General features: G+C 39.7%; 1 protein-coding gene across 1 annotated transcript in view; it reads left to right on the top strand.

Annotated features, from left to right (window-relative positions):
• Positions 1-14,910, top strand: part of csmd2 (CUB and Sushi multiple domains 2) — a gene marked incomplete at both ends in the record, with an annotated part of 242,791 nt that overhangs the window by 110,975 nt on the left and 116,906 nt on the right. Inside the window, 5 exons of the mRNA XM_083982762.1 lie at positions 3,285-3,397; positions 5,199-5,276; positions 7,790-7,877; positions 8,924-9,048; positions 12,653-12,774. Of these exons, the coding sequence (XP_083838888.1) occupies positions 3,285-3,397; positions 5,199-5,276; positions 7,790-7,877; positions 8,924-9,048; positions 12,653-12,774 (526 nt within the window). The remainder of the gene's footprint in view (positions 1-3,284; positions 3,398-5,198; positions 5,277-7,789; positions 7,878-8,923; positions 9,049-12,652; positions 12,775-14,910) is intronic.

The following is a 14,910-nucleotide window of genomic DNA, read 5'->3' as shown; positions in this document are numbered from 1 at the left end:
AACACAAGTGAAAAGAGCACTCGGCTCTGCTGTTTGGGCTCCTTTGTGTGTGCGTTCACGTTGTTGGGGGGGATCATGCGGTATACTGTAATCCGTCTACGCGAGATGTGCTACCAAGGATATTGAGCTGTGATTGTAGGTCCCAGCTATGTACTCGGAGCCAGCGGCGCTGCTGGCGCTTTGCGTCCGACTAGTATCTTTCCAAACGGACATGTGCCAGACCCTACATGAGCCCCTTCCTTCTGTTAAGTGATAAAACATCCCCCTGAGGCATGCTGACTCACTTTATCAGTCTTACACTTGCCGTTGTAAATCAAGGCCAGTGTCACACAGCGTGGCTTCACATTTCTGCCTTATTCCCATTGTGCCATGTAGCCTCCAGGCCACACTAGAAGGAGGGAGAATTACAATAATCTGATCAGTTAAATACCTTAATTATGCCCATGTTTAAAAATAAAGAGAAGACCAACCAATGCCAAACGATGTGGGCTAATTATATTGTTTTCTTGGAGGAATTTAACATCAACGGTGCAGTAAACTGCCCTTTTGGATATACTGTAATGTTTCCTTGAAATGCATTCAAGGCAGTATGAGAAATATACTGTATGTTTAATTTTTGGTTCTTTACCCATGACAGTTGCGGTTATACTTAAAGCAATTTCAAAGGAAACCCTTAATCTTGTTGTTTGATACAGAGCAGGGTTTGTCTCTCTGGTGTTTTTCCCTCTGTTATCAGAGGCAGCCAAAGTGGGCTGTTGAGAACAAATATATGATGAACTCAGGGGTTAGCATTAGCAGAAATATAATCGGTTGGTAATGCAGTTGCTTAAGTGGAGACATTGCAGAGCGTAGATACATAAATGCATTTGCACCCTCACTCTTGTTAACAATCACATTTACATACATCTTTACCCTCTTCAGACACAATGCTTTTCATGACGGCCTCTCGGGTTGCATAAAAAAGAGGTTGTTCATCTGGTTTGGACATGGGGTCAACCTCAATGATGCCTGCAAACCTGACCTTAAGCTTTTGAGATTCAAACTGTTTGATCAGTGAAGCTTCCGTCACTGGTTGAGGTCATTGGCATCACTGACGCACAAGTTCGGGGATGGAAAACACACAAGCTGTACACACTGGAAGCAACCATGGGAGAGAGGAGACATAATTGAAGCTTTCATCTGTAACTTTAGCACTTTTCTACATTCTGCTCCATTTGTCCGCTCGCAGTGTGGCTGAAAAAGCCAAACCACTGACATTTTGATACATTATATTTCTTAGTCATGTTCTCACTGGCCCTTCCATGCTGCTCAAAACTCCATCCAAAAAGTCCTTTCCACTCTTTCTGGCTCTCTCTGTGACCCTCTGTGTAGGGGAGTTGAAATTAATCGTTCTAAGATCACGATGCAGATGCGGATGATTCTGCATCGATCCAGGAGAAACATATAATCAATTATAGCCGCCCACGTCATTTTTCTTGTTGATCCTCTGGCCGCAACTGGACAAAAAGTTCTACAGTTCCAAAAAACTTTGCAACCTGCTGTATACTGTAGTAGCAACATTGTATTGAATCATGGGGGAACAGAACTAGGCAAGCAAAAGTGAGGAATGATTAAAAACTCAACAAGTGTTTTGAAAGCAGACTTATGGGCTCATTTCATTTATTTATTTAGTTTGTTTAGTTAAGTTTGTGACACAAAAATAAAATACTTGGGTAATACCACTAACTTGAGCAACCGTGTTGGCCCTTTTCATTTAAAGAAGCTAACGCCGGCCATTTCTGTTACTATTGAAAATATTTTCTTTTATAAAGACACACAACTCACTGCATAAACTAAATGAGTTTGATGACAATATGTTGTTTACTGTTGTAAATACTCCTGTTGACTGCTGTTTTCAGACATATTCATGTTTGTGATATGTGCTGCATTCAGGACAGTCCCTGTCCTTTCATAGGGCAGAAGACAGCTGTTAGGACTATAGATTCAGAAACATCAGTGATTGATTTATTTTGTTCAGGAATTTATTTTGTAAATTAATGTTCGAGTAATAAAAAGGGGAGTTCTGTGTGGTACAAGTTATAATCCTACAAAATATCTCATACCTCTTTGAGAGTCCTTTGCTCTGTTGTATTTAATTATTTAATAAAAAAAATCCACTTTGCACTTTTTTTCCCACTGGTTTCACCGGGGGTTGGGTGGAGGTAGACCTTAGTTTGCATCTACTCTATAAAATGAGCCAGTTATGGAGGTTGGGGGAGATGAGGTGGACGCTGTTGGAAAATGTAATTTACTGTTGTGGAATTGGCATGAATGCTGTAACTTGTATCAATGTGTGCATGAGGGTGTAGGTGCACACACCAAGTGCAGGAGTGTGTGTGCAGGCGCACTTGTGTCAGTGTATTTCAAGATAAAACATGATGTGTCCCGAAATCACTTTGGCTTTAACAACTGGAGAAATGCCTGGTAAGCAACTGGCCTCATTAGCATACAGATCAGGAGGCACTGTAAGTGTTTGTGAAGTATAATTCACTTTTGCCTTTTGCAAAGCAATAAATGGAGTGTCCTTTCCCTGCAAATGCCAAAGCTGGTCTTTCCTGGTCCCATTATTTTTATTGGACTACGGTTTGGTTAAGAGTCGTTAACATTACAGTTCGCCTTGATTGTTAGACCCTCCCTTTAATAGATCTCAAAGGTGCCGCATTTTAACATCTCTAAGTCACAGCCACATTAATTTTGAAACATTAGTTTAATTATCATAAACAAACAGGACAATCACAGAGAAGACTGGCAGCTTCTGCCAGCCTCTACAATATATTGTCTGCCATTGGGCTTGACTTTATTGGAAATCATGATGGATTACATAATTGGGTTATGGCACAAGGAGAGTTATTTTCTTACAGTAGCAGATGATAGGCTGAGTAACATACAGTATGATACAGAAGTGAGTTATATATATTTCATCTTTCATAAGGAATTAATTCATACAATTGAATATACTGTAATATATCAAAGACAGTAACATTTTTCGTTCATATCTTATGCTGTAAAGATTCTGTGAGTGAACGAATATCTATGAATATCTAAGAGCTGACTCCATATGCTGAGCTGATAAAGCTGCCAGAGATACTAATGGATGTGTAGCCTTGAAATCATTTATGAGTGTAGATGCTATACTACCCATTACAGCAATTCAGAACATGCTACCTTTGGATTTGCATGTTAAAAAGCCTCTATGCTAATGTGCTAATAATCTAAATGTCTCTTCTCTGTCTCTGTGTCTACAGGTTCACTGGCCCCAACCTTCCCTCACCAATCATTAGCAGCAAGAACTGGCTTCGACTGCACTTTACCTCTGATGGCAACCACAAATTGAGAGGTTTCAGCGCCCAGTACCAAGGTGAGACAATGAGAGATTCAAAATAACTATCACAGTATCACAGAATGATTTATAAAACAGTAAACATTGGAGTATCATTTCCACTTGTTTGCAAGAAATAACAACATCCTGTCAGGCCAAAGTCTGAACATTGTACTGAAACTGAAAACTGTTAAGTATAATCTTTCTCTTAATGGTGTGAGACGTATTAAACAGAACAGAACAGATCATGTCAATATATTCTCAAATCCTATAAAAAAAAACACACATTTGCGAGCTAGACCCGAATCATTCATCTTGTTTTTGTGTAAATGAGCTGACATTTCCATAAATGATCACGCTCTGTCTTAATTTAAGGTTTTTCTACTGTTTAAACTACTCGCAACAAGATAAATGATGCTGATATTCTGCACAATAGTTGTGGTTGCTTTCAGAAAAACATTCAGAAGATTTGCAGACTCTGTATTAGTGCCACATACTGTAACATATATATTTATATATGCACACAAAGACACAGCTGTGCCTCTGTATCCATTTCCTATCCCATTACTCTTAGAGGGTTCAGGGGTCAACTTTCAGAAGGGATGAGCAGTGGAAAAAGGATTAGTTCATCCACAAAATAAAGGTGATCTCGTAGGATCTCACCTCCGGCCAGCTGCTGGGAATCTCCTAGGTGATGGAGAGAGAAAAAGAATAGAGAAAAATTAAGAGAGAAAGGGGGAGGGTGAAGAATGTGGAAAGGAAAAGGCGTCGAGCCTATGGGATTACAGGTTCAATGATAGATAAATATGTTTAGAAGATCAGAGAGAAACGGGAGACTAATACTTTAATTAGATTAAACACTGACTCCATCTGCACCACCACCCTACGCCCACCCCCATCAGCCATTCTCATCATGAGAGCTCCCATGAATCCACAGCAGCAGCATGTTGCAGCCATGAAATGAATACTGATTGAATATCTTCACTAGCTTTCAATCTTTTCTTCTTCACTGTCCTTCATTGTACCCAGTTGTACCCTGCACCTAACAGCTTAATTTCTTTAGTTCTTTAACACAATTATATATTTTTTTTCCTCCTTTTGTAATCAGGGTAACACATCTGAAAAAAGAGGTTATTCATTATGATCTTTCTTCTAAAACACAAAATAAACAGCCCTTTTCTGACACATGACTCATATTAGCTTTGAATGACAATGCAGATGAAACTAAGCAAAGGATTTAAACACATTTGTGCAAAACAAGTAAAAGTGCTATTGTCAGGAACCATCAAAGTGATTAAATAGGTTGAGTGGGAAAGGGTGCACAGACAATGCTGATGGTGTTTTTTGAAATTGGTGAATAAATATGCATTTAGATGAGCCTCTTGCTTTGTAGGCAGCGTTGGTTGACTTTTTCCTGCTATTATCAGGAATCTCACTCCATATTTTTATCGTATTGAAATGAGGGTTTTTTTCCTCCCACATAGCCTGCCTGCTAATCCTAATAATCAAATAATAACATTGTTCCCTGCACACTTCATTTCACAAGATTGCAAAGAAGTTGTACATGGTTGACCTCCTTTCTTCAGTGTGAACTTGATTTATGGAATAATATTAAGTGAATGCATCTCTCCTTTATATATATATATATACATACGTATAAAAAAAAAAGTCAGAACATAACCAAGCATGTGAGTAGGTGTAGGCAATGATGTATGCTGCAGTATATTACATGTTGTATCTGCTGCAGACTTTAACCACTGCTGGCGTGAGTGGGTGTAGATATGGCACTTTCTCCAATCTAATGCCACATATGTCTCTCTGCTCTGTTTTCCACCTACAGTGAAGAAGATGACTGAACTTAAGTCCCGAGGTGTGAAGATGTTGCCCAGCAAAGACAACCACCACAAGATATCAGTGTGTAAGTTACAAGTCTCACCTTTCATATCGCCCAAATCAACTTGTTTAACGCAGCGGCCACTGAGATATGAAGAGAGAAAGAAAGAGAGTGATTTGAAGAAATTTCACTTCCATCTTCTCTCCTTTGTCCCCACTTTTTTTTCATAGCACTACAGACTGACATCAGTTATATGTCTACTGTGCTTCTAAGGCCTTAAAAAAAACAGGAGTCAAAAAATGATACAGACTCAAGGGTCTGCACAAGTTAAAAAACAACTCTGAATAAGTCTGTTGACTCCACCACGTCTGTGTCTAGCTTTGGGTGAAATCAGACAGTCCTGTTCATCCTCTCACCTTTCTCGACTCTCTTTCAAAGTCATTTAAAAAGTTGCTTCTCCTTATTTTAGTTTTTTCCTGGAACTCCTTGGCCAGAGAAAAGGCTAACTGCTGACTGTTGAAAGGTACAAACACAAAAGGACACAGTCTGTGCTGGAGATGCCGTTCTAATGGCAAATGGACGGGAGTAATTGCATTGGTTGCTCTTTTCACCATGGCAGCCATCCTTGCCCTTGTTCTCTCTCACCCTCTGTCTGAGTTCACTGTTCATTATCCCATTTGACATTTTTTCGAACATCTGGAATATTAATAGCGTGACAGCTATGAGTCACCTGGCTGAAGTGGCAGAGAGAGAGAGACGGGTGTTCAAGGGTTTAAGAACAAACTGTTGAACAAAAAAGAGGTGCATTAATGCTAATCCTGCCTCAAGGCCATTTCCAGTTCATTTTATCCACTTCTACCTCCTACTTTATCCGCTGCTTTTAATCCATGTGTCTCTTTAAAAAACAGTTCTTTTCTCTTTTTTCTTTTATTTGTGTTGTCTTAATGCTTTTTATTTTCACTTCAGCGTCTCCCACTTTACATTTCCCTCTCTATAGTATTTGCACATTGTTTGACTGCCAGTGACCTCTAATGAATAGATGTTTTAGATGGAAAATAATGAAGTTCATCACTTTTTATAATTCTTTTCCATAAACTGTACAATGGAGTAGAAAAAATAGTTGTTAAAGTTTCAGCCTATAACACGCAAAAAATGCTTCTTAATATTTGTTTTGCATCTAAAGCTTCCCAGTTTCAAAAAATATTTGCTAAGTAAAAACTCTGTCTCCAGTGCTTTTAAATTATTAAACCCTCCTTCTAGCAGATGGAATTACAAAATCCCCATCAATACATCACTGTTTGCTGCTATAACCAAATATTGATTTTTGCATTGAATTCTTTAAAAATTGATGACATTTGCATTTTGGGGATCAATCGTTTTATCTGACACCTTCTTGTTTGTAAAGATTAGAGTAAGCGTGACATTCACAGTCTCTCTCTCTTCTGTTAATTCAACAGTAACCTTAAACCTAAGTCGTCCTCTCTGTCTTCCTCTCGTTTCCTTACCAGTGCTGACACCAGTGGGGCCTCGTTTTAAATCTATTGCTCTCTTGCCTCAAACTGGGACCTTGGCCAATGAGCAGGTGTCAGATTGATTTGTCCCTGAAGACCTTTGACCCCTCACAGTTAGTCAGTCAGACGGTTCCTGGTCCTGGTTGGTTATTTGACCCTGTTCTGGCGCTTTGCCTTCCACTATTTTGCACACAGTGATATGATTCAACAGAGCACCACCAGGAATTTGCTCTGGGATAAATTGTTCTTGGTAAGAAATGTTAAGCAGGTCAAGGTGTGTGTTAAATGACTTGAAATATGCAACTGAAGTGCAAATATTAAGCACTTGTATTCAGCACATGTGACAGTAAGAAAGGGCTAAAGGAAGTGTTAGCACTTACTCCATTTCAATAGCCTTTTGAACTTGAATTCTTACAGTAATGATGAAGCTGCATGAAGTGACTATTGGCATCATCAGGGGACCAAAGGTAAACAACAAACAAGTTTATCTATAAGGGTTGTGACTTCGTTGATACTCTTTTTATATTCTTCTGGAAACATGATAGTGAAGACCTTGTTGCTAATGTTGGCAGTTGGAGTATGTACTCAGTACGTACACAGTACTAAGTACTACATCTGTTCAACAAGTGCAAAGAGATCAGCTAAAGAAGTGCACTCACAGTGCATAGTGAGTGCTAGTTCAACACGTTGAGGGAGGTTCTCTCGGAAAATGTGATTCTTCAAGAATTTTTTGAAGATACAGAGAGACGTCTCTGCACTGATAGACCTTGGTAGCTTGTCCCACATACAAGAACAGTCTGGACTTTCAGTGAACCTTCACAAAGACATCTAACCAAACTTCAACAATCTGGGCAACACATGTCAAATCCTGCTGCCTGTCAAATGCACGTCCACTCCAATATCCTCTCTTGCCTGGACTTTCCCATATTCTGCAGGCATATTTATATAAACATTTGTTTTCCTTTCCCTTTTGTTTATTTTCCAGCAAAATATACCATTTTTAGAAGAACTAACTTTGTTGAAGCTTTCTTTTGTAGGCCCACCTGTCCGTTCTTCATCCTTCCCTCTCTTGTCTTTTCCCATTAGTGTCTCAGATGGGTGTCGCCCAGGGCCACAACATGTGTCCAGACCCAGGGATCCCAGATCGAGGAAAGAGAAAAGGCTCAGACTTCAGGTACATACCAGCGAAGAAGGACTTAAGGAACAATTAATGAAATTTCGAGTGTGACTGATTATAATGAAATATTCCTAAACAACAGCAGGATGAATGATAGATTGATGTGATGATAAAATAGAGAATGATGCACCTCAACACACTCACGATTGAGACTGAAGTGACTGTATAAGTCTATGATAGCTGCTGTCAATAAGGAAATATCAAGGTAGTTCCTTTCTCTGCTTTGTTGCAGCTGTTGCTACATTAGCCTTATTTTCAGTGAGACCGTGAGTGAAGTTTGCTGTTAAGAAGTTTGTTTCGTATTCAATCCCTTCTTGTCAGTTGAGTTATCTTGTGTTAAAGTTTATAATATCAGAGTTTTAATTAATCTTTCCCCCTTGTAGAGGTCCTTGGAGGTGGTAAATTATACCTTCTCCTTTTTTTAATTTAGTTTTTAAATGTTTACAATTAACTGCTGTAATAATGGGCCAACCTTTATTAATAAGTACATTTCACAATGTCTCCAATGAAACACTGCTTTTTAAAATTCTGTCCTAACATTACTCCAACGTGAATCCCCAGTTCATTGTTAATGACTTTAACTTTGTTCACACTTGAATTTTAATATTGAGATGCTGCTGGGTACTGAAACAAAATCGGGTGCTGCATCTTGAAATGGGCTCCAGCATGACGCACGTTACCCAAAGTCATGCCTCATAAAGTTCCTGTAACCAAGTCAGAGAGAGAACTGTGTACACTAAAAAAAAAAAAAAAATGCTACCATTTGAGCCACTGCACACTAATAGGCTGCCTCTGTGGGATGGTGATATTACCAGTGGGATTATGGAGTTTCATTCCTGTCAGTAATACAGACAAATGGGTAACATCCGTCAAGTCAAAAATAGCTAAATAAATATATATGGATATTATTGTTTTTTTCCCCAGGTGAAGATTTTTTTTCTCGGTGTTCTTACCTCATCTGCACTTTCACTGCTAAAAAGTGATTTTTACAGGAAAGGTTTGTGTTGCTGATTTTCCTTTCCCTGTATGAAACCTCATTGCAGACGAGGAGCCACGGTCCATTTCTCCTGCGATGAGGGTTATGAACTGCAGGGCTCAAAGAGCATCAGCTGCCTCAGAGTGACGGACAGCTACGTTGGCTGGAGCGACGATCGGCCCATATGCAGAGGTAAAGGGTTCTGGGTTGTCCATCTAAACATGCAGGTAGTCTCAATGTGACCCTCATTTATACTTCCGTCCTCAGAACCCTGATGGTGGCGTGTTTGCCTGTCAGTCTGCTGTCATTTTATGCATAATGCTCCGTCCATTTCCCTCCTTTCCCTGCTATTGATTCAATATTCACCATTTTTACTGTGACTGGCCTGACTTTGACCTTTGCCCATCATTCTTTTGCTTCCTGCTGTTTAGCCATGCTGGCATAGTGATGGCCATCAGTCATGTCTTCTTCACTTCTGACCATTTATGACAGGCAGGAAAAGCAGTCAGCCTCCTCGTACATTACTCCTTATGCTCAAGCTCCCCTCAGTTTCAGTTTTCAGCCTCAGTGAGCTGAATTAATCAAACTAGATTAGATTTTTCTTTTTCTTTTTTTGGGTAGTATAATTGGTTTCATTTATGGATATCTGACTTATGGAGTGCATTTTGTGGAGGAGGATATATTAATGTATTAGAATAAATCTGAAAACCAACAGCAAGAAAATCCAAATAATAAAGCACATTGAAATACTGGGTTTTACTTGCACATTTCATTTTAGTGGTTCGGACCTCCAACTACATTACTGTATGTATTCTAAAGCATTGGCCTCTGTTGGGGATTAGTTATGGTTTCAGTTCAACAGAGGTCTAATTAATTGTCAGTAGAAATCCAAAGGTACTCAATGCAGATGGATAAAAATGATCAAATGAACTATCTTTAATCAATATAGGGCTTCATGTTTACTTACTCGTAGTAGGACTCGTAGTATTTCAAAACGTTTTCTGGGTTCGACCACTAAATTTGTAAAGGACAGATTCAACAAGCTAACACAAGCCAATCTAAATAAAGTATCCTTAAATCAGCTGTAGTCAATATGCTATTCATAATGCACAATGTGAAACCAATGTGATCATGGCAGACTCAAATGAATGATGTTGGATCTGTAAATAAACAACACTTACAGGTTTTCCACATCTTGTCAAAAGTTGTAGACATGTCAAAGTGTTGCTCTGAATGTTTTGCCCCAGGTAACAATAAATAAAACAAATAAGCAAAAGAAAACTAATTGCAGGTTTAAATTGGCAGGTGTGCAGTGGTTGGTGATTTGTTTCATTGACTGAACAGCACCAAACGCTTTGTCATGCCTCCAAAGGGGCCGTGTAACTGCTGAGTGATAATTTAAAAGTTAGAAGTAATTAAGCCAAACACTTCTGCCTTTGCTTAGGTTGACATGTTGATAAATCACATCATCAGAAAGTGCATTAACAGAACTTATGAAATTATCCTTGAGGTAAGGTGGTCTTGACAGACCTGTATGATTTGTAATAACTATCAACTGTTGTTTTCATACAAGCCTGCCAACAGGGTGATTTTTCACTCACGTCCACCTTTTATCCTCAGCAGTTACCATTGTGAATATTTCTCACCAGTTTCCTCATTTGAATCCCATAATCCTTTTAAGATTTCTGTAATTCAATCTCCTGCAGCATTTATCCCCTACGTTTTATCCCCTTTAACACGACCCACAGGTCAATTCAATCAGTGTCCTCTCAAAAATCCATGCACCCACTTATTCTTTCTTTTGTCTTGGACTGATTAATTTGTGGCAACATTTAATAGGTATGGGAGGGGAGGGGCCATGATCTCAGAAGGATTATATTTGTGAGGGGATTGTGCTTTGTCTCAACTGAGACACTGTCAGTCACCTGATTTAAAAAAAAAGTAAAGTTTTGGTATTTTATGACATCAAACACATCGCTGAAGGCTTAGATCTGACACTTTTGTCTTCTGTTTGTCTTTGAACTAAATAAAAAAAAAATCACACACAAAAAAAAATTACAGATCATTTTTGACTGCAGGCCCATAGTCTCGCCGTCAGCTGGTTTTCTGTTCTATGTAAAGAAAGATTCAAGATTGACTTAAGATCTGCAAAAATGTCAGTGAAATTGCCCTTTAAAAATATCACATTCCATCATCCCCATTTAACCTTTTGTTACTGTGTCTGTGTTCTTACCTCACTCCATATCAATGAAGATTGAACACCATCCTGGAATAATTGAAGATCTGTAACCTAAATTAGAATTAGTCATCATTAAAGTGAATGGCACTATCATTAGCAGTGAGAAAAAGTAATCCGTGGCTGCAAATTCATTCTCCTGATATGAAATTCACACTCTTTCTCTGGTCACACCGAGCTGTTTTAATTCTTCTCGGTCATGGATTTTGATTGCTGGTCAGCCCGCCCCACTTCGGTGTGTGTCACCTAACCTAACACAAAATGGTAGGGGATGTGATAGTTTCCGTTGGCTTCCTCTCTGCTGTATTATTTTCCTTAAGGTCACCCTCACTGTCAGAACAACTCATATTAATTACTTTATTCTCCCCTTAACTTCGCCAAAGTTCTTTTTACAATTTAATAGGAGTGATCTGGTGGGAGAGGGGTGGGGCATGAAGCCACTGAGTGGGGGCTTGAGCACCCGAAGGACCTTTCTTAGACTAACTCATTAAAATCAGGGTAGCTGGTCTGGGCCCTTTCACATACTTTCAGGTTGTCCCCCCACATACATACACACGTACGCACTCAGTTGCCTTAAATTAATCATTAGAATTTCTACTTTAATTTGAAAGGGTGTTGAATAGTTCTTGCGGTGCAGACACCCCCAGGCCTTGATAAGAAAAGTCACTTTGTCCTTTAAAAGAGTTTGGAAAGTGCTCACCTACTCTTTTCAATGACAATATCAAAGTATGATACTCAATTTCTGTTTTTTTGCCATCATCAGATTTGTAGTAAAGTGCGCTTGACGGGCACCCAACCATATTAACGGCTGTATTGTGTGTAGTAGCTATGAGGCGTTTAACGATGGCAGAGGATGATAAAGACAGTCTGATATGATCTAGTTTGTTTTATTGTTGTAATAAATTACACAGTCTGACAATATTTACAAAGAGATCTCCCTTCTAGTGTGTTTTAGACTTGTGTGATTTATGAGTTTGATTGAATCTCTTTTTCACAGTGCTATATTGGCAAGTCAAGTGTTTAGAGAGAGCACTGCAGATGATTTTGTTTAGAAAGCTCTTTACTCTTTCTAATTTACCAACCACTTGCTAAGCAGCTTCAGCTCTCAGATAATGATGCCTGCTTGCAGTTGAGTCAGGTACACTGAATGGCCTTGAAGTTAAACAAATGCATTTTGAATGGTTGCACAGCTGTATTTTGCAGGTATTATCATTTAGACACTCTTTATAGGATGCAGTCCTTGCTTCATAGGAGCTCAGAGTTTTGAGCAACCAACATGAGTTGCTTTTGTAAATGCAAGGAAGATATGAAATATATATGACGCACAAGGAAAAATATACAGTTGCCGGGTTGAAAACTAAGAAACTGTGACAGGTGGAGGTTGAGATGGTTGAGCTGAGTGACTCAACATGGCTATCAGCCAAACATCATCATGACTTGTGGATTTAAAGACCATGCAGGAGAGGGATTGACTCACACAATACCTTTTCTTTTCTCTTACAAATGAGTAACTGTGCCATTAAATAATGTCAATGACCAAACATCTGTCTCCCTCCTTAGCACCGATGTGTGGAGGACAGCTGAGAGGACCCACTGGGATCATCACTTCTCCAAACTACCCGGTCCAGTATGACAACAATGCCAACTGCACTTGGGTCATCGCTGCCGCAGATGCATCAAAGGTAAGGCATTAACCTTCCTCTTGTGTTTGGGTCACCACTGACCTGTTTTCAGGTTTTAAATGCATACAAGTACCACATAGATTTGTTTATAGCATCAAGGCTTTTTGACTTTGTTAGGAACCTCTATTTAAATAAAATAAAACAAAACAAAAAAATTCACAAATTTCTCATTTTGACCCGGTTATAATGATAAAAACAATAATGAGAGTTAAAACTGAAATCAAGTGCAAAACCAACCTTTTCTTGGATAAGGAAGTCTAATAATGTTACCAATAGATCAGAAACAAATGGGATGATAAATAATTGTTTTAGTGTGTTTTACAGGTGATTTACAGGTGACTCGGGTCAGAACCGACCCGAACACCATAGATGGTAGTAGAAAGCTGACAAGAGGAAGGTTACATTGAAGCCAAGGGGTATACTGACAAAAAGGCCCAGGGGCCAACACCAAAAATAATAAAACCAAATTTTTCATGGATAAGGAAGCCTAACAATGTAACCAAGAGAAGAAAAACAGATTGGATGAAAAAAAAAATGTTTAGTGTATTTTCACAATGGGGTGCTATTGGAAAGTGACAGGCAAGTGAGGGAAGTTTGAAGTTTGATGCTGAACTTGCAACGTTTCTTTTAGGACCGTTAATGCTAATCAGTTATGTAGTGTAGCAAAACCAAAAATTACAAATAGCTTCTCCGCTAATTGAGCTTGACAACAGTGATAGCCTGATCCAGTGGTTTCTTAAGTGGTGTGTTTAGCTGCCAGCAAAAGAAAAAAAGAAGAGTCCACTGGTGTCCCTGCATCTGTTAGGAAGAACTCTAGAGGGGGCTCTTCTCTTCTCTGACACATATGACTCATTTCATACTTTTATAATTGCTACAGGACATTCAGTGGGCTGTTAAACAGTCTATGTGACAGAAGCCCTCCCACTGAAAAATGTGAGAGATAAGGGAAATTAAAGGGGGAAAAAAGCATGGTGGAGCTGAGCCAACAGAAGACAAAGAGAGTTGTTAGAAACACCTGTGGTGAGGGAGAGAGGAAGAGAGTAAAAACGGACAGAAGAGTAATGGAGTGGTTTTGAGAGCATGCTCAGAGGATATCATGAAAGTGTCATAGCCATTCTGTTCAGACCATTGACTTTGGAGTTGTGTTCAAGGCCGCCCAGCTGCTTCCCTGCCAAATATCCTTCTCTGAACTCAAACAAAATGGTTTTACAAATCTGTTCTCTTATTGCGCTGTGCCGAGTGAAGGAGAGGCTGCGTGAGGTGAGAGGCACAAGGCAGAAGGGGTATAGTCTGATACAACGCACGTTCACCCAACCCCACCTTTCGCTTGGCTGTGTATAAACACTTACTCACACACACACACACACACACATTCACAGACACCCTTGGGTATACCCGGCGGGCAGCCTGCTGAAAACAGACAACGGTGCTTTGGGCTGCCTCTCGCTCTGTGTCTGCTTCCAGATGAAGATGGAGCGAGGCTGTTCTTTCGGTTTAGAGTTGTAATGGGCTTCTATTCCTGCCCGTCCGCACAGGCCCAGCCAGAGGAGATGTTAGGTCAGGCAGGAGGCTTAAAGGACAATTCCGGGCAAATTCAACTTCGGGCTGTATTTTCCTAACATTTTAGGTCTAAAAGAAGGAATCTGAAGATTTTCAGTTTAATTGCTCCTGTTTTGCGGTAGGGCGATGAATGGGAGCGGATGGAAGTTCCGCTGCTTAGGCTGTTTACATCCCTCAAAGCCGCAACTTTTTCCACAGACAGCGTCAGATGGCGACTCAAACATGCACCCAGAAGTTTATTTACTTCAAGTGAGTCAAGAGTTGATATTCCTGTGTTTATGACACAAACGGGAGCTTCCGACTGCACATGAACACACCGAGTGCGTCAACTTGGATCTCGCGCGAGACTCTGCAAGACTTTGAATTAGATCTAGTTTTACAAACATGCCGGCTTGCTTGAAGTAAATAAACTTCTCGGTGCATGTTTGAGTCGCCATCTGACGCTGTCTGTGGAAAAAGTTGCGGCTTTGAGGGATGTAAACAGCTTAAGCAGCGGAACTTCCATCCGCTCCCATTCATCGCTGCCGTGGAATCTTCAGATTCCTTCTTTTAGACCTAAAATGTTAGTTGTCCTTT

The sequence above is a fragment of the Trachurus trachurus genome (assembly GCF_905171665.1).
Source record: "Trachurus trachurus genome assembly, chromosome: 11".
Lineage (NCBI taxonomy): Eukaryota > Metazoa > Chordata > Actinopteri > Carangiformes > Carangidae > Trachurus > Trachurus trachurus.
Note: the sequence above shows the minus strand (reverse complement) of the source record. Positions and strands in the feature narration are given on the sequence as shown.